This window comes from Bicyclus anynana, chromosome 7, assembly GCF_947172395.1.
Source record: "Bicyclus anynana chromosome 7, ilBicAnyn1.1, whole genome shotgun sequence".
Lineage (NCBI taxonomy): Eukaryota > Metazoa > Arthropoda > Insecta > Lepidoptera > Nymphalidae > Bicyclus > Bicyclus anynana.
In genome coordinates, this window is record NC_069089.1 from 2,480,572 (window position 1) to 2,501,776 (window position 21,205).

Here is a 21,205-nt window from a genome sequence, read left to right on the forward strand (position 1 = left end):
TTACCTCCTCCAGAGTGGCCCTCTAAGCCGAGGTCCGAGTCTCATAGGAGACGCCCTTAGAGAGCCGTTCCGTCCTCTATCTTTCTTTCAGCCTTCGGGTCACATCAGGCGATGCTTCTGCGCTCGCCCAACCCCCCCGGTGACGCCGTAGTGGTTCCGCAGGGAGCTATCGGCACCTACTCAGACAGGAAGAAAAAAAAAAAGGTAATCACAAAAAAAAATATTGTCCTCAAACTATGTAAGAGTCAAGCTACTCTTCATTAGAAAATCTTGCTTCAAGGGCGGTGGTTCTGTCATCTGATTCTGCCAGTCGATTAGATAGCAGTATACTTAAATACCATCTTGGATGTAGATGAAAAGTCGTGATATTATGCAAGTTGGTACAATATTGAAGTTAGTTAAAAATGTTAGTTAAAAAATGTATAAAAATATTTACAGTTTCAAAGTTCTCCAAAAATCTTCAAGTAGAAAGCTAACTTCTGTATTTTTTTCAAAATTTTAGGTTTGGTAGTTCCGGAGAAAAAGAAGGCGGCGGAAATTAAAATTAAATTAAAATGTGCGCGAGTGATATTATAAAGGTTCCGTTTTTGTACTACATACGTTCTGAATCCTAAAAAAAGAAAAGCCTCTTTTTTTAAATTGGTACATTTTTGCCCATATAATCCAATGCAATTTGATAGCTAGTGATCCCTACTATCACCCCTTAAAGGGATCGCTATACGTTTCCAGTGACCGTGTGTATATTTTTATCAATTAATACAAAAAATGTATAAATTATATACAAAATTCCTTTTCATAATTTTTCTTTTACTATACGTTTTCGGTGAAAATTGCATGCAAACCATTTAGTACTTTTTAAGTCTATCGTGAACAGACAAAGAAATTCATCTGATGACTCTGTTTTAATGTACTCAATAACACACACTTCATGTTTTAACAATATTTATTATTCAATATATATTTCTATTATCTAAGTAAGAAAATACTTAAAACTTTAGACCAGCTAGGTGAAACAAATATTCATAGAAATTAATCGTAATTGGACTTGGATGAGCTGCGATTGTCAAATTCTGTCCGATAACTACATACTTTTCTGATTCAGTAGTATATTTGGGCCAGGTGACGCCGAAACTCGAGTCCGGTGTTGGATTTCTATAAAAAATACATTTGTTTGTTATATTACTGTGCTTATATTATTATAAAATAGATAATCACTACTTGAATGCCTATTGCATTATAATAGAAATCAATCATCATTATCATCGTCATCAACCCATATTCGGCTCACTGCTGAGCTCGAGTCTCCTCTCAGAATGAGAGGGGTTAGGCCAATAGTCCACCACGCTGGCCCAATGCGGATTGGCAGACTTCATACATGCAGAGAATTAAGATAATTCTATGGTATGCAGGTTTCCTCACGATGTTTTCCTTTACCGATTGAGACACGTGATATTTAATTTCTTAAAATGCACACAACTGAAAAGTTGGAGGTGCATGCCCCGGACCGGATTCGAACCCACACCCTCCGGAATCGGAGGCAGAGGTCATATCCACTGGGCTATCACAGCTCTCTTAATCATTATCATCACCCTATTTTAAATAATCTACTACTGGGCACGTTCATGCTCTTAGAAAAGAGGTTCTAAAACCTAAGCCCCATTCAACTTTGCTCCAAATCAGGTTTGAGCTCTTCAGTCTTCAGTGATAAGATTTGATTCTGTAATCACAAACTATTGTTAATGGCATTAACCGGGATCGATTGCTTGAAATGTGTCTCAAAACCCAATAATTCAAGTATTTTTTTGTAAAATTGAAGCCTCGTGATATACAGCCATATTAGATAACCACAGGACAAAAGAGGCAGTTGATTCAGTGTCATGGCATTAGCAGAATTGAGTACTGTACCAAGTGGCGTGCATAAGGTTGTCAATCAGGGTATGCACTAGTAATAAAATTAAGCAAACTGGAAAAATCTTCATTAAATAAGCATTAAGAAGACAATTCTTAGGGTGTGCAGTACTTAAATGCATGTATGAAGTGCACGCCACTGTATGTACCCTATTTTAGGTTTTGCTTTATAAATAGATCTTGATAAAATTGGTTTTCTTCGAAATTTATGGATCTTTAGAAAACCTAAATGTATCAAACTAAATTGGTGGTAATAAAGAAACTAATTTTATGACTTCTATTATAATACTCATGGTACGTTACCCAAATACCGCAAAGTTTGTCAGCAAGGCAATAAACTGCTTTATCAAATTAGATGAGTTCTCATCGATCGGTAAATTTAAAGCATTTGGGTGAAACAGGTAGTATAGATCTTCAGTGTGAGCGACTCCATCTAATCCGTATCGAATACCTTCTTGACTTAAAACATTACGGTTTGATACACTTGCAAACTGATACATGTATATGTTATCGTTTCTGTTGAAATTGGATAGACGTCTTGCGTATCTAAATATAGGATAAGTAAAAATGTCCGTAAAGTAGTTTACAAATTGCTGCACCGTATTCAGTGCCTTTAATCGCGACCCAGTGTAAAATTTTTTAATCAAATCTGCATGTATCATATGCATCAGTGGTGTGGATTCATAAAATATATTTCTCGGCACCAAAACTTCAGGGAATCTTTTATAATTTTCGACTATTTTTCCGTTCTCAATAAATGATATACTGAAAAGTCCTTCATATGAGGTGTATCCTATAAAAGTATCTGCCTTATGTAGCCCTTTTTTAACTGAACACTCAATTGGTTCTACTAAAAATCGTTCTTGGCCTAAGTCTTTTTCCACAACTGGTACCAAATAATATCCTTTCACTAAAAAATGCATATAATTTTCAGCTGCTATCACCGATACATTTGTATTTAGTAATTGTCTTACAGGAACAGTCTGCAGATATCGTAGTAAGGCTTTAGGATTAGTGGTTTTAAAACCTAAATTGTTTCCTAATACATAAGCTCTGCGTGTTTGTTCAAATTCAGTATTAAATTCATTAAGTGGCCCTGAACTCATTGCTATTATCCGATGAAATAGTCCTCGACTCATAGGAGACACTGCGTGTAGAAAACATGAAGCAGCTCCTCCGCTTTCACCAACAAGGGTTACTTTCTTTGGATCGCCACCAAAGTTTTTTATATTTGCTTGTATCCATCTCAATGCTGCTACTTGATCCTTCATACCCGTATTACCTGGTACTTCTTTAATGTCCAGACATAGAAACCCTAAAGTGTCAAGTCTATAATTTATTGTCACAAGAATGACATTTTTTGAGTTCATTAAAAAATCTGGACCGTAATGATCATCATTTCCAGAACCAAAAGCATAACCACCTCCGTGTATATAAACCATAACTGCTAGAGGTGATTCTGGATCCAAGCATGGAGAGTAAACATTTAGGAAAAGACAGTCTTCACTACCAGGCACGAACAACATGTTTTGTAGACCGTCAATTTGTGGACACACATTTCCATGTTTAGTGGCGTTTCGTATTCCTGTCCAAGATAGTGGAGGTCGAGGAGCCTAAAAATTAATTGTTTTAATTAAAGTATAGTAATTAATTGTCCGATATTTACTTTGTTTGCTACCTGTGAAGCATGAATTAAATGATGAGTACTACTAGACTGACATTTCATAAACGTATGTTAACTTTATTTTGAGTGTTTTGGAATGCATCTAATACTTTTACTGTAAAACGTTTTTGTTCCTTTTTAACACTACGTGAAAAAAACATATGGGTCGAATCGAATTGACATTCTCCTTCTATTTTTAAGTCGGTTAGTTACATTATAAAAACAATCATTGAATATTTGTTACCATAAATCTCCAGCGGCCAGTGGGCGGTGCTGCATACGGAATACCTTTAAAACTGTAGTACACTGTGTCTCCTGTGACTGTCACTTTTTGTTCTCCTCTCAACACGCCTTGCTCCACTCTCACCATTACATCTTCTGCATGGTTCTGTTTTATTTACAAAAATAAATTATTCAACATTTTTGAGAAACTTCCTCCTTTTTTTAAGTCGTTTAAAAATAATTACAATGTTTTTACCCATGTCACTCCATGTACTAATATAAATGTAGTTATTAAAAAATACATTCCCACTCGTATTCTTCTAAATTATTTTATGAAAGTGACTGTTTATTTTACTGATAATTACTTATAATAGATGAACGAGTATATAGGTATACAATGACTTCGTTCGTGTCAAATCACCTAAATATCTGTTCATGAACCACTAAATGCGCTTAGTAGGTTTGAAGATTAGTCAGGAAAGGAAAAATCCGGACAAGTGGGAATCGGGGTCGCCCACCGATGGTTCAGTACGTAAGATCATTATATTATTGTATTATTAGTTCACGATTACAATTGTGCAGTTTTTCCCAATCTTTTTTTGAATTTCAGACTTCCAGTTTTTTAATATATTCTTGAACTTGTGGTTTTTGTCATGTCACTCTGGATTTTTTAGTTCTATACGTACCGCCAAGCGATTTAGCGTTCCGGTACGATGTCATGTATAAACCGAAAAGAGTGTGGATTTTTATCCTCTTTCTAACAAGTTAGCCCGCTTTCATCTTAGACTGCATCATCACTTACCATCAGGTGAGATTGTAGTCAAGGGCTAACTTGTAAAGAATTAAAAAAAAAGGTCAACGGGAAGTACTTATTGAGTTTTGATTCTCTTGATAGTGCAGAAAAATGCGTTTTTGAATTTTGTTTTTACATGAACTTTTACAACTTAATTCCAATTTAAAACCTCCACGCATTTCTGAAATAAGGGTCTTGACAGACAGACGGGCTACAAAGTGAACTTAGAAGGGTTCCTTTTGAGTTACGGAAAACCCTTTAAATTAAAGTACGATGTTAGGAGCCTATGCTAATGTGTATGTAAGCGTCGCAGGGACCTATTAGATGATAATAAAAATAAATGATTAGGTGTTGAGAGACGAAAATCTTTGCATTCCATGGATTCAGCCGATGTGCAGGTGCCGGGTCCATCGCCTGGTAGAGAGAAAAACACTAAGCACAGTTCAGGACTTGTGACTACTGGATGTAGGGTTAAGGAATATTATATATGCTTTCAGCGGCGTAAAAAAATTACATATTTTAAAGATAATTATTATATTATTAGTTCAGCTCGCGGAAATCATCAGAAAATTCTGCGATTAACATTCAATAGACAGACACATTCAATATACCGGCACATTATGTATACATATAGTTTTATGTAATGCAACACTTAACAGTACCGGGTCTAACAAATCTTAAATTATTTTTCATTAGTATGTATTAATGTTATAAAGAGGTAAAGTTTGTTGTGTTGTAGGGGGTAACCTCTGGATCTACTGATCCCATTTTGAAAATTCGTTCACCATTGGAAAGTCACGTTATTTGTGAGTAGATATTTATATACGCGGGTAAAACCGCGATGTGTCTTGCGATTAGTTTATTATAATTCAAAAAATTCAAATTCAAAATTCATTTATTTAAATTAGGCTTAGTTTACAAGCACTTCTGAAAATTCAGGATTATGTCATAATTTAATTTAATCTAATGGTGGTAATAATAGTCGAAAACTTAAAATTAAAGTTACGAGGGTTCTAATAATTATAATAAGTTATATAAGTTCTAATAATAGAAATACCGCGTGGTTTCACTTGCGTTTCTACTATTTCGGTTGGAATGGTGGGATAAAATTTTTATCAAGTAATATATATATATATTACTTGATAAAAATAAAGGTTTCCCTTGGTGAAAAAAGTTTTTAAAATCGTTTTTTTTTTGTCTATTCGTGACCAATGAAAAAAACAAGTCTTACCTCTTTATAATATTAGTTTAGATTATGTTATGTAGAGCTGTTTCTTTTATACTTAATATAGGAGTATTTACTTACCCGACTCCAAGAAAGATTGTTTTTCGCGCGTATCTTGTATGTATGTAATATTCTTTTTTACCTCATATCTTCCAAGCCGCCGAATGGATTTACGTAATTAAGATATCGTTAGATTCGTCTTAATGACCCAAGTGTTCTTAGATAATCGAAGTTAAAAAACAATACGACGTCTGTGAGACGCTATAGACTCGAGGTTTTGGCTGGTGGGAGGCTTCGGCCGTGGCTAGTTACCACCCTACCGATAAAGACGTACCGCCAAGCGATTTAGCGTTCCGGTACGATGTCGTGTAGAAACCGAAAAGAGTGTGGATGTTCATCCTCCTCCTAACAAGTTAGCCCGCTTCCATCTTAGACTGCATCATCAGTTACCATCAGGTGAGATTGTAGTCAAGGGCTTACTTGTGAAGAATAAAAAAAAAACAAAAATATTTTTTTTCGAATATTGCGATATGGTATCAAATTGAAGGATCATCCTATTAAAAAAAAACTTCAGTTAGAATAGGTGCGAGCAAGTTAGGCAGTCAGGTTTTTTTTTAAAAATAATTATTCTTATATGAGTTAGTCTTTGACTACGCTCACACCTGATGTTAAGTGATGATGCAGTCTAAGATAGATGCAGGCTTACTTGAAAGAGGCCTACGCGACATCGTACCGGACCGCTTAATCACTTTTTAGAAATTATAAAATCCGAAACTGGCCCGAGCTGGAAATCGAACTCTGGACCTCTCAGGATATCGTTTATGGACACAGCAGCATTAATTTTGGTGATGGTAGTCCTTCCTCGGACATACTTACCCACATAAATCGGAAAACATCGTTGCCTAAATCTGTATAAAATGAAATTTTAATTGTATTATAATTTTATACTATAGATCGGTTACGTCCCTACAAAATAGGCTACAATACTTAGCGCAGACATGGACAATTTTGTCTTTAATTCCATTATTTGTTTATGTACATATAGTTTTTACACTTCCTGAACACACAACTCGACATTTTTGACGATATTTAGGTATTATTTGTTTAAATAACGTTCGTTGTTCACCACAACTAACATTGAGATGTGGAAATTTCCTCATTTGAGCGCCTCATTTTTCATGACCTAGTAACACATCTAACAGTATTTAACATCATTGATCATGATTCATTATTATTAGTTTTTTACTTTTTTATTTTTTTTACAAGTTAGCCCTTGACAATCTCACCTGATGGAATCGGGCTAACTTATTAGTAGGAGGATGAAAATCCACACCCCTTTCGGTTACTACACGGCATCGTACCGGAACGCTAAATCGCTTGGCGGGACGTCTTTGCCTATAAACAAAAAAAATGACAAAAATGTCCTTTTCACGTTAACGGGTTAACCTCATTAGACGAAGTAATATAAGGTGATAGTGTTACTAATTTACATAAGAAATTATACTTATCTCCAACCTTAATACATAAATTAACAATATCTAAATTTTTATAACATGCATTTAACCACTAATAATTATTTTCTTTATCTTCACTAATTATTAGAGGTAATTTGTCAGTTTGTATGTAGGAGACAGACTTCGGAAGCTTTTGTTTTTTTTAAGTTATACTAAAAAGAAAATTAAAAGTTATCCTGAAAGATATACTCGTATTACTAAAGATATACGTTAAAAACATCCTACCGCGGGAATGCGATTATCATCATCATCATCATCATCATATCAGCCGATGGACGTCCACTGCAGGACATAGGCCTTTTGTAGGGACTTCCAAACATCACGATACTGAGCCACCTGCATCCAGCGAATCCCTGCGACTCGCTTGATGTCGTCAGTCCACCTGGTGGGGGGTCGGCCAACACTGCGCTTACTAGTGCGGGGTCGCCATTCCAGCACTTTGGGACCCCAACGTCCATCGGCTCTTCGCACTATGTGCCCCGCCCATTGCCACTTCAGCTTCGCAACTCGTTGAGCTATGTCGGTGACTTATGCGATTATAATAGTTATTAATAATAATAATAATATTAAGATCCTTTATTCAGCCAAAGATAAAGAAATTACAATCTACTACCTTATAAACTAATTAAAATATTAAAATTACTTAAGGATATACTCGTACAGTCATAACTTAGTCTGTTACTTAATTAATATTAAGCATTCAGCTGAATGGGGCTAAATTTATGTCACTGTCATGTAATGAGGGTCATTTTAGCACAAGTGATCCTTGTGCAATAAGGTGAATTGCACCATAGACAGCACGAGTGATACAATGGGTAATTACGTGCAGTGGCATACAATACTTTTTCTATAACCATGATAAAGTAAGTAGCAGAGTCAATAATTTTAGAAATATCCATGGTTACTATGTATGAGATATATATGAGAATATTCACACTTGACATTACTTCGCAGAATTATCTTGAGGACGATTTATATGGAAATTCGAAGTTTACCCCACGCGACATAGGCGAGCTATAAACTATGTTTATCTGACGTTGTCTGAATGCTTTTATGATTGTAAAGTAGAAATGGACAAGCTAGAACTGAACAAGTAACTGCATTAAGATTGCATATTTTTTGTAGCAAATTATTTTCTGAGTTTTTTAAGTTTGATCTGCTGGCCTATTTACTATTTTTGTCTTTAATAACAAACTGTTAAAGTAAATCAATTGACAAAATTTCATTTACCTTATGAGTGATATTTACCAGTAAGCACCGGATGACATAATTTTATGTCAACTAGCAAACGTCAACGTTAGCTAGCTAGCTTGCTAGATGATGTTGACGCCTGGAATAATCGTTTTTCGAAGAATAGTAAATCGAATATTCTCTATTTATGATGAACCTCCGAAAGTAATGCCTGCTTTTATTTAATAATTCTATATTAGCGGACGCCCGCGATTTCGCCTGCGTGAAATTCAGTTATTCACAAATCCCACGGGAACCATAGATTTTTTCAGTATGTGTTAATCCTATGTGTTAATTCAGAGTAAAATCTATTTCCATTCCAAATTTCAGCCAAATCATTTTAGTAACCGCAGCGCAAAGGAGCAACAAATAAACTCACTTACTCACTCTTACACACACTCTCAAACTTTCGCCTCTCTAATATTAGTGTGATAAATTAAAACAATAAATTAAAGCATAAATAAATATTTTAAATAAAAAAGACTGATTATAAAAATAAAATTACATTTTAACTCGCGTGATAGATATAAAAAATATCAATAAGTCCATCCGTTTTGAAGGAATGAGACCATAGATATTAGTTACTACATAGGTACATACATATATAGTAACATTTTTTGCAGCTGATTTTTGTTCACAGGGGTTCATTAATCAAAGACGAATGAAGGTCATAAGTATAAAAGATGTCACTTGTACTCAAAAATTACTCGTAATAAAAATTTAATTAATTAACAAAACTTATAGTGAAAGTCACTTCATATTTTTGTCAAAAAACAGGAATATCCTATAATAGGAACTCCTCGGTGGCGGACTCTCAACTTTCGCCGTCAATTCACAATGTATAACAAAAGAAGCAACAAAAACTGCTCACGAAAACATTGCAAAGTTTTCGCTAAAAGCATAGTTGCTTATTGAAAATTTTTCATACGACTGCATAAATTTTTTAACAATTTTTCAAACTCGGTTTATTTTATTTTCAAAAACTTCTTTTTGGATGGAAAGTTTCATTTTGATGGTTTGACGGGCAACATTTTTACGCGCTAAATCACGCTCTAAATTAGCTTCACTTGTAACTATGTATGTAAGAAAATGTACCCACTTCCCGGTTTTCGATTAGGATGAAATTTTGCACACGCTCTGAATTCTGATGACAATAAATGACTAGCTAAGAAATATTATTACAAATCCTATATGGCAGCCTCCCGAAGATGGCGGACTGGCTGTTTGAAATCCATTCATTTGATATCCATGATATGGATATCAATTAAAAGGGTTTGCTGTCAGGAATACGAAAAAAGTCACAGTTGTCAAAGTTTTAGTGCGTGCTAAAAGCGCGTTTTTTAGTTTTTTTTCAATCTACGAGATTTTCGTATGCTCTGCATAAACTTTTATTTTATTATTATTTATTTATTTTACTACAGGCCTAGTACATGTTTATTTTTTGAATTCATCATAAACATAAGTGACACTCCCTCAAATATACAAGATGCTATGTTGGCTATGGAAGAGTGAAGTCTGGCACAGGCACTATCATGCCCATTGCCCATGCAAAAGAAGATCTCAACAATGTTTACGTACGAGGTCAATTGTCTAGCGTCGTCAAGAGATACAAGGTCAATAGACCTCGGACCGCACCACATAAAGTTTTAGTATGAGGTCAAAAAACTTCGTACAGCACCAGAGGAAAGTAAAGAAAAATTAGTACCGCAGCGAACGTATTAACTATTTTACAATCAGCTCGAAACAATTATTTAAATTAAGCTGGCTTTGGGATGTGTTGCATATTTAACCTTTACTTAATAAATCAAATAAATAGTATACTTTTCTATAGATAACTAAATATTAATTTTATTAAATTCTGTAGAGGATGTAGAAAATGCATATTTTAGTACAAAATGTACAAAACAGAGAGTTATATATAATTATATATCTTTTATTACACATTTGTTTATTTATGATCAACGACTGTTCAAAATTTAACTTTATTGGTTTTAATGTCATTAAAAAATTCATCTCCAAAACGACAATCAAAACGTTTATCATCATCATTATCAACCCATATTCGGCTTACTGCTGAGCTCGAGTCTCCTCTCATAATAAAAGGGGTTAGACCAATAGTCCACCTCGTTGGCTCAATGCGGATTGGCAGACTTCACATACGCAGAGAATTAAGGAAATTTTCTGGTATGAAGGTCACCTCACGATGTTTTTCCTTCACCGTTCGAGACACGTGGTATTTAATTTCTTAAAACCAAAACATTATTCATCGCATATTTGATTAACGTAACCTAATTATTAGCCAATTAAGTTAAATATAGCCGTCCTTTGACTCAATAACTGCTGCAGCACTCCACGATTGACTAACAATTATTAAGGCGTTCAATATTCGAGATAACGGCTGAGAATCGGGTCAATCAACTCGGCCTCTTAACGGCAAACCAAGTCAAATGATAACTGACATGACGGAATTAACTTGACGACTTTATTTAGAGTTCAAGCAATTGTTAATTTCCTCCAATGAGCTAATGGGCTAAATCCTCTTTGTCAAGTTTTGTAATTGGTTGATTGGGCCGTACCTCCCTTTGTATGGTGATAGACTGAATTGATGAGCGTGAATATAGGTTATAGTGAGTTTGGGTTGGGAGAGCTGTGATAGCCCAGTGGATATGACCTCAGCCTCCGATTCCGGAGGGTGTGGGTTCGAATCCGGTCCGGGGCATGCACCTCCAACTTTTCAGTTGTGTGCATTTTAAGAAATTAAATATCACGTGTCTAAATCGGTGAAGGAAAACATCGCGAGGAAACCTGCATACTAGAGAATTATCTTAATTCTCTGCGTGTGTGAAGTCTGCCAATCCGCATTGGGCCAGCGTGGTGGACTATTGGCCTAACCCCTCTCATTCTGAGAGGAGACTCGAGCTCAGCAGTGAGCCGAATATGGGTTGATGACGACGAGTTTGGGTTTTATTGATATAGATTTGTCATCATGACGAAACTACATAAACGAAATTCATTGGTTGGATTTTTTAGAAGATAGACGAATTTTATAATAACATTCGGGCGATCGAGCTCTGTGTTTTTTTGTAAAATCGTATTTTGCATTATTTTAATGATTTTGTAACGTTATCTCTAAAAGGCTTCTTGGAGAAGGTACTCAATATATCATAATAGGTTTAAAGGTATTCAATAACTACTTTATTAGTTTCACAATCATCATTATCAACCCATATTTGGCTCGCTGCTGAGCTTGAGTCTCCTCTCAGAATTAGAGAGGTTAGGCCAATAGTCCACCACGCTAGCCAAATGCGGATTGGCAGAGTTCACACACGCAGAGAATTACTTTATTATGTTTTTACTTCACCGTTAGAGACACGTGACATATAATTTCTTAAAATGCATACAACTGAAAAGTTGGAGGTGCATTCCCCGGACCGGATTCGAGCCCACGCCCGCCGGAATCAGAGGCAGAGATCATATCCACTGGGCTACCACGACTCTTGTCGGCCTAGTGACTTATATTGAATTCAATTTATGAAGTCCTAGTCAAGCAAAAAAAGCAAGAAACTCGGAGTTGGAAGTTGGTGATGTTACAATATCCATACCAATCCTGAATGAAGAGCTGAACTGCACCAAAGTTGTAGTTATCTGAAAACCAGTTATCCAAAACTAATACATAAACTACATAATGTAGGCGTACCTATTGTTTATTGTTAAAACGAACATCCAATTTCATTTAGAATGCTATTTGAACAGCTATCTGGCACAAATCAAATAACTTGTGACTATAGATAGAGTGAATTTTAAAGAAAACAATGTTTACTTTTAATACCTATTGTTACGTCTTTTGAAAGTGGAGATATTAATACAAATCCAACGTCTTCAGACTATTGAAAAAATACATATTAAATCTTAATCTAAGACATGATTTCTAGAGAAACGAGAAATTAATTGGACACAATATCAGGAATTAAGTATATTAAGACACTAGCTGACGCCGCGCAGTTTCACCCGCATGGTTTGAATAATATATAGCCTATAGGCTATATATTATTAAGCCCATACATAGCCCATTTATCAAGAAATAGATAGATAGCATCTATCTAACTAATCTATCTATCTGAAGATTAGCGCGTTCAAGCAAACAAATTAACAAACTCGTCAGCTTTATAGTATAGATTTATGACAATATAGAGAGAAAATGGAAAATTCTGTTATGAATGAGGGTTAGTAAAACGTAACGAGAGTAAGCATTTTAACTGTGTTGCACAATGGGTCTATGAGACAATAACACAATTACGGGGTCCCAGGAAATACGTAATATACGTATGTAACTATGTTGAGCGGTTACCAACAAGTTGCTGTACTTAGCGATACTCATCTAACCTGAAGAGGGCTAACAAGTAGCAGTTAAGATTAGAATAATCCGCCACTTAATGTTAACGATCATCATCAGATGTTTGAGATAGCTGTCGGGAACAACGTCCACTGTATACAATGGGGCAGTCGTTTTAACGTCATGTTTGCATTTCATGCTAAGGCTGACCGTACACTGGAACCGACAGACCCGAAAAAACATTACTTGCATACGTAACTGTTAAGTAATCTATATAAAAAATATTTTTTTTTGTTAATATCAGCTTTGATGTATCATTACAGATGAGATCCTTCTCTCTCCAGTATAAAAAGAAACACTGAATTCAGACCAGCACGCTCCTGTAAGTAAAGAGTTATAAGACTCTGTGACGATCACTACTAAATGTGAATAACTGGGATTTCCCTGTTGATACGAGTAGCTAGAGTGTGCTAACTCTGGTTAATTAATTCATAGCCTGATTTTTTTTTTTTCTGATTCTTTTTTTATAAGACCAGGCTCTTTTGATCTGTATTTCTTACCGTAAGACCAACGGACGACACCTTGCTTTAATATTACAGGCACAAGGTTCAATACATATTATTTTTCTTGATGAAGATAGAGAATCCTTTGAAGAGTAGGTTTTTTCTAGCAAGAATGCTGTGTCAGTTGATGCACTTTTCCATTTAAAATCAAGTAGATTTCTGCTTGATTTATTAATTAATAGTACCTTCTAAAAATATTAAACAAGATACGCGTGAAAACCCTTCTTGGCAGTCAGTTAAAAAACATACCTATAAATTACGTGGAATTTACAATGGTCTGTATTATTTGCGGTTTCTTTGGTGCCTGGTTTGCGGATATGATTAGCAATCATCTTTATTATGAAGCCCTGGATTGTATTCACGCTTGCCAAATACCGCCAGCAATAATTTCTACAAGACTTAACAGGTTTCTCGACTTGTCTATTCAATCTTCGTCCAGCGTTATTGCAAAAGCCTTCCATACATGTCTCAGAATATTCAATGGTTTTATATTAGCTGATTTTATTATTCAGTCCATTTATAGCTATTGAGTACGTGATATTGATGTCCGCTGCATATTAGTGGGATATTGCCTCGTTAATATTTAAATATGATTGGGTATATTTATTATTTCTTTGTCTTGTTTGCCCATAAGTTAGTTCTAATGAAGACTTTAGATAATAACAAAAGAATAAATTCAAATCAGTCTAGGAGACTTTGAGTTACACACACAAAAAAAAATAATAATTAAAAAACACAATCAAATTGAGAACTTCTTCCTTTTTTGAAGTCTATTAAAAGTTGATGATGATAGAGCAATTTGGCACGTAAGATTATTAAAATCGGATTAGTGGTTGAAATGGTCAAATGTAATACATGAGCTTATAACATTAATACATAGACTTCTAAAATATCTTTGTTTTGGTTTCAAAGTAGTCAGGTAAAATTAAACACTTCCTGGATTATTTTATCCGTCCATCTGAACATTGCTTACTATAAGGCTACTGACCTCAACTGCATTATCACATAGGTATAATAATTTTATTAATTTGTTTTGTGTCATTAGAGAAACGAAACAAAAAAAAAAGAATCGAATTTAATGCGTCAATTCTAGTTCAATTCGTATTGGAGTGCATTTTATACGCGTTACGAAAAGCTGTCTATGACATCGAGCTATCGAATCGAAGTTCCAACACCGATCCCGCGTCGGGATAACAACTTCGATTTCTAGTAACAGAAATACATCGAATGTTTATTCAAATCACATCGCCCGGTGACTTCGAATCGACTTTTTTCACATCTCAAATAGTCGGTCAAAGGAGCTATTATTTGATCTGCACTCGGTGGGAGCGATGACGTTCTCAGAAACCGGTCGACTGTTCAAATCTATATCGGTGTGTACCCACTATTATCACCCTAATCTGATTTGAATAATACGTTTTGGACACTTATTTGACTTGATACTTTTTTACATTATTTGTTTTAAGATAGCCTCTGTTAAAATGCTCTGAATCACGGATCTATATTATAAATGACAATATATTGGCACATTTTCATTCGAGCCCATTTACATCTATACAAGTTTTTGATTTAACGTTAAGGTTTTTGTAAACAAAAGTTTAAATGATTTCACCTTTAAATACAGTAGAACCCGCTTAAAACTATCACGCTTAAAACGATTTCTCACATAATACGTCATTTTACGCTAGTCCCTACAACTTGAGACATGTTTTTATACATTTCCTAACGCTTAATACGATTTGTCATCCCGTTTAATACACCTACATGTCACACGCGTGTAATTTCAAATGCGGAAAATAAATTACAACAGATAGATCAGGAGATCATAATGTTCCTTAAACAAGATTGCAGGACAAGACTAATATATAATATCATAAAGAACTGAAAGACCCTGACAGCAAACGACCCTTAGTATGTAACTACGTACTAAGAGAATATGTACCTACAAATCTATACTAATATTATAAAGATGAAGAGTTTATTTGTTTGTTTATTTCGTTGAATGTGCTTACCTCAGGAACTACTGGTCCGGATTGAAAAATTCTTTCAGTGTTAGATAGCCCATTTATTAAGGAAGGCTATAGGCTGTATAATATACCCGTATTCCTACCGGAACGGGAACCACGCGGGTGAAACCACGTGACGTCAGCTAGTTAGATATAACAACGCTTCTTCCAAATACAAGCTTAGCACACGAATATAGGTTAAACTAATTAGATTCAACCACTCAAGATTCACATTGCATCCGCAGTCTTGTTGTATCCATTTACTAATTTTCGCGTACCCTAATTGTGTTTTCTATGTTCCCATCCTTGACTATGTTTTCTATAATCTCTACACATTTTAGTAAACACCTTCCATCGCCGCTTTTAAATAGCTCTGCAATTCGAATGTTCGTTTGATTTAGCAATGTATTTTGATCGCTACGTAATGAGGTAGCGCTTAAGTTCTTTGTGATCCTAATTCCACGGAAACTCCTAATTGAAAGTTACTCGGCGGAGTGACATTGGTCCCTTAATAAATCCAATGGCCACAGGCTGTATTGCGCTTTGTTACTTGTCAGATTAGCGACTCCCTCGGCGCCTAAGTACGGAACCAGGATTGTCTAAGTTCGGACTATGTCGGGATCTCGGGAAGGAGAGGATTTGTTTGATGTTGGACGTGTGCTGTGATAGTTTAGATAATGACGTTGTAATTTGGGTGTCTTTTTAGATATCTTATTCATTATTTCTACATATTCAGTGAATAAAATAATGTTGTCAAAATTATCAACAATAGGTACCTATAATAAAATATGAACCCACTTGCCTTATTTCGTACCAAGCCGTAAGTACAAAATCAATTTTAGGGAACTCATTGTTTGTGTACATTTTCAATAATATTGCCAATATTATTGCATGTGTGCGTTCCCCCTTAAATTAATATTTAAATATCTATAGCTCAGTACTTAAGTGACTACACTCACATTTGAGAGGTCGTGAGTTCGATCTCCGCCCGTTGAAATATTGTCATATATTTCACGGGCGGATCTTTATACTTATAGCATCGACTTATCGATGATGTAATTTTGGCAAAAATATCATGGTCGTTATCTTTTTGACGGCCTCCGTGGCACAGTGGTATGCGCGGTGGATTTACAAAACGGAGGTCCTGCCTTCGATCTCCATTGGTCCAGGTCTGGCTGGTGGAAGGCTTCGGCCGTGGCTAGTTACCACCCTACCAACAAAGCGATTTAGCGATTACAACACTAAGCGATTTAGCGTTCCGGTACGATGTCGTGTAAAAACCGAAAAAGGTAAGAATTTTCATCCTCCTCCTAACAAGTTATCCCGCTCCATTTCAAACTGCATCATCACTTACCATCAGGTGATATTGTAGTCAAGGGCTAACTTGTAAATGTTAAAAAAAATTGGAAAATATTTAATAAGTACTCTTAATACTAGTATTACACTTCTATTGAAAAACCTTAAACCGTGTAAAGGACAGTCCTTCAAACTTTCATCTCAATAGCTTATAAACGCCCATTGGAAAACATTCTGGTCGATATCAGAAGCAGGTAAAGTATACGAAGTATATAAACTGAGTTGGCAAAGGAATCCAAACATGTTGACTTACTCTTGCTGAAACCATTAAATTGCTAAATCGTTAGACGATGTCAGCGCGGAAAACTTCGTAACTACGAAAGTTTGGGTAGTTAACGAAGGAAACTGGGAACGGGGAGATAAGTAGGTCGTTAGTGTTACATTCTTTTGATCGATGATTGGATTTATCTGTCTGCTCAAGTTTAATTATATTGTTTAAACTTCATCATCATCATCATAGGGTATAGGTACCGGCAGCGCCGGCCCGAAGTAAATTTTAAAATGGAGCGAGATCTAATCATGGCGCCTCTCCTGTTTGCTCCTAATAATATGTAGATACCTATACCAAATTATGAGTGTAAAGTAAGAATGCGAAGCAAAGATCTCGACCATACTCTGGGGTAATCAATTGAAAATCAGGCGCAGTACCGTCAACGGTTGACTAGGATTATCATTAAGGCGCTCTCTAGGATTTGGCGCCTGGAGCGACTGCTCCGTTCGCCGTATGGACGGGCTGGCCATGGGTACCGGAGGCAACGAAGGAGACGACGATTAGGATGACGCAATCATCGGACAACACAAGATACGACCGCAGTTCGCGCGAGTCGAAGAACTGGTCACACCGTCCCGAGGGTAGCCACCGAATCGCTACAAATATGGGACAGACTACCGGACATAATCGTCCCAGCTCTGGATAGCAAGGAATCACAGTCAAGGCAGGGGCATTGGTTAGACTGAACAAACAAAATCGACTCATAGGCCAAGAGGCCTCACCCCGAAAGGGACTGGAAAAAATCACCGGGGGAGCAAGTTCCCCGCGTCTTATTCGGGCAAGGAGGCCAAGCCTCGAGGCCCACCCCATCCGAACTCTCAGGAGGAGATAACCCCACTGCTGAAACATCAAACTTTGAGAGTCTCTAGCGAAGTGCTGCCACGAAGCTAAGGTCTTTTTCAGGTTAAAGGTAAATAGGCTTACTATACTTGTACGAGTATACTGCGTAAACTTTTGTGGAGTGGCGGGATGGTAATCAAGCCCTAGATAAAAAATCATAAGGACAGTCTGATAAAAATCTGTATTCTTTGTTATACCAAATATTTGCAATTAAATCATAGTACATTATGTAACTGAAATAAACTTAATAGTACGAGACCCAGCATAAAAAATATATACCATCTGTTATTGATTCGGGATAAGAAATAAATGATAAAAAATATTCAGATTGACACATTGTACATAGGCTGCCTAGATAAACTGCGGCCGGATAGTAATACTTGATATATATTTTTATAATTTATATAATCTCCTTCCATATTTGGTGAATTATAAAAATCGTACGCTAATTAATAGAATATACCCAAAGCAAGTGAAAAAGTAAAGATTGCCTGCTTTCACACCGCACCTAGTGACTCGTGTTATTTTAATTTATTAACTCTCATCAGTTATTTAGTCGTCTAATATGTCAAATGAAAGTTTATTTTATGTTTTATTTAACTGTATTAAATTGTCTTCGATCTAGTCCATGGTTTCTTACTAGTAGGTTTTGTATGAAAAATGTGTCTGGCCGCAATTTAACTAGGCTACCTATGTACAATGTGTCACTGTGAGTATTATCTATCATTAATTTTTATCATTAATAAATAACAGATGAGCGTATATATTTCTAATGCCGGATCCTAGACTATAACAGTTATAGTCGCGTAAAAACTAACGTCCGATAAATTACACGGTACGTATATAGGCGGAATTTACGCGTTTCGGCCGCTAATGGGCGCGCTTGAATAAATCAAACGGCAATAATTGCGGTGATTTATATTCGTATAGATAATTAAATTAGCGACACAAAGGGAGCAGGAATTAATCACGTCAAACACATTATACGATGTTTTGATAACGGCTAGTTAAGCGGTCGCGACAGTGAGCGCTGCACTACGGGTATTTATACTCGGCTGGACCTACTTGTACGGTAACCGTATGAATTAGGTATATATAATTATTTTTCCGGATAGGTATAAAGTTTTACTTTTTTTTTAAGAACTCGTAGGGTATATGTATGAATAGTCACTTCTTTTTTCAAGTTCAGTTAGCCATTGAAAAATCAGGGTTTTAATAATTAAATATTTATTCTTTAATTATTATTTGTTTACCTACTAGTGATAGTCTTTTTCTTGTTTCCTGGGGTTTTTCTGCACTTGGCCACTAAAGTTGCCATTTAGATCCATCACGCTGGTTCAAATAGAGCTGGCGGGCATGGGTTATTAGTAATATTAAAATATTTTAATAAAAAAAATACAACCGACTTCAAAACCTATAAACGTACCCACTAAACTAAAAAGTGAAAAATAACATCATAATATGTTCAAGCCATGTGAGAATATCTTATAGATTTAGATTTTGCAGACAGTGTTGTTTCATGTGGTGTCAGAAATGGTAATCGGTGTACATACATAAAAAAAAAAAAAAAAAATACCGACCGAATTGAGAACCTCCTTCTTTATGAAGTCGGTTAAAAAAGAGCAACTGTTGAGTTTCTTTCCGGTTTCTTCTCAGCAGAACCTTCCGAATCGCTGGTAGAATCTTTACAAATAGTCAATTGACGTGTCAAAAGTGCTTGTAAACTGAGCCTACTTGAAATAAATGATTCTGAATTTGAAAATTAATAATATTGACCGGAACCGACAGATAAGCGTACTCAACAAACTTTTCAGCTTTATAATATTAGTATAGTTTATAAAGTTAAAAAAAACCGGCTAGTTAGTTAGTTAACGTATCCGTCTAAAAATCAGCCATAAATTACCCCAATGTCTAAAAAAATGCTGTTATTCGGCTATAATACGACAATTTGTATGAAAACATACATCGATACCGCTTATCGATTGACATTTGACATCACTATCTGGTGGTGGTAATTTACGTTAATTTCGATCGATAGCTTCGTTGGAATACACCCGGAATGATAAGATACGGGATAGGAAGGAACTCACGTGATCTTCGACCCGTTCTTTTGTCCAGGATGCGTCCACCATAAGACTTAAACAGCGGGTGCGTGGCAACACAAAACAAGCAAAATTGATTCACAGTCTATTATTTATAAGGAGCACTCAACTTGTTGGTTTTTAATGATTTATCCACAAAACACACGCGTACACGGCTTTTTGTGATGGCGGTAAAATATTTCTCAGCGTGCGCACGACCAGCTCTCAACGAATTAGCGGGGCGACTCCAACCATTGTCGATCGCAGCAGGCGAACGTGCGTAACGTGAGATGGAAGATAGGGGAAAGGATAAAATGAAGCAGGACAGCTATCGTAGCTACACTTTAATTTCTACCATTCCCCCGCCTGTGAGCTACTAAGCTCGCAATAAAAAAAATAAAGAAAATAGCGAAAGTACATAATACAAATGAACAAATTATACGTATAAGTACTTAGAGACAAATATTTATGAGTTATAAATATTAATAGCGATAAATAATATAGTTAATAATAAAATAATTCTGATAAATTAATAGATATTTAATACAATAAGACACTTACTTAAAATAACGTAAGACTAGTCTATTGCGCAGGCAAAGGACAAAGCTTCACCATAGGCCTAATGAAGAGTCCAGTTTTAGTCTTTACTTCAGCGACTCTAGTAATCCCATCCTTGCCAGGGAATATGCGTGTTATAATGCCCAATGGCCATTGCAAGGGCGGAGCGTTATCTACGTTAATAAGGACCACAGTCCCTGCCTTAACCGAAAGAGACGTAGTATTCCATTTTTCGCGTGTTTGGAGGGTGTGTAAGTACTCAACCCTGAAGCGTTTCCAAAATGATTGAATTAGCGAATCTAAAAGCATAAATCTACTAAGTAACCGTTCCTTTTCACCACTAAGATCGGGCGCAGATAAATACTCTAAAGGCACTCTATATAAAAAGTGAGCTGGCGTTAGTGCAGAAGGCTCAGAAGGGTCCGTACTCGCAAGGTAAAGCGGCCTACTATTTAATATCGCTTCAATTTGTGTAACTACTGTAAGCATCTCTTCATACGTCAAAATCTGCTTACCTATCACTTTAAAAAGAAGGGATTTTGCACTTTTTATGTTGCTTTCCCATATGCCCCCAAAATGGCTCCCAGTGGGAGGATTTAGTTTCCAGATTATGCGGCGTTTAGCGAGTTCAGTACTAAAATC

At 35.9% G+C, this 21,205-nt stretch overlaps 1 protein-coding gene across 1 annotated transcript; it reads right to left on the reverse strand.

Moving 5' to 3' along the window:
* Positions 1-704: 704 nt before the first annotated feature.
* On the reverse strand, positions 705-20,151 carry LOC112058201 (juvenile hormone esterase-like). Its single transcript, XM_052882376.1, has 4 exons — positions 20,015-20,151; positions 3,816-3,959; positions 2,212-3,521; positions 705-1,152 (listed from the first exon to the last, which is right to left on the reverse strand). The coding sequence occupies exons 1-4, from the start codon at positions 20,054-20,056 to the stop codon at positions 987-989; spliced, it is 1,662 nt and encodes a 553-aa protein (XP_052738336.1). The 5' UTR covers positions 20,057-20,151; the 3' UTR covers positions 705-986.
* Between the last annotated feature and the right edge of the window lie 1,054 nt (positions 20,152-21,205).

Bases quoted from the DNA above. Each gene is read 5' to 3' on its own strand.
- LOC112058201 (XM_052882376.1), bottom strand. From the start codon at position 20,056: ATGGTGGACGCATCCTGGACAAAAGAACGGGTCGAAGATCAC. The intron at 3,960-20,014 runs GTGAGTTCCTTC...TAAATAAAACAG, and splicing joins AAGAACGGGTCGAAGATCAC to AACCATGCAGAAGATGTAAT. The intron at 3,522-3,815 runs GTAACAAATATT...ATTAATTTTTAG, and splicing joins CTGGCCGCTGGAGATTTATG to GCTCCTCGACCTCCACTATC.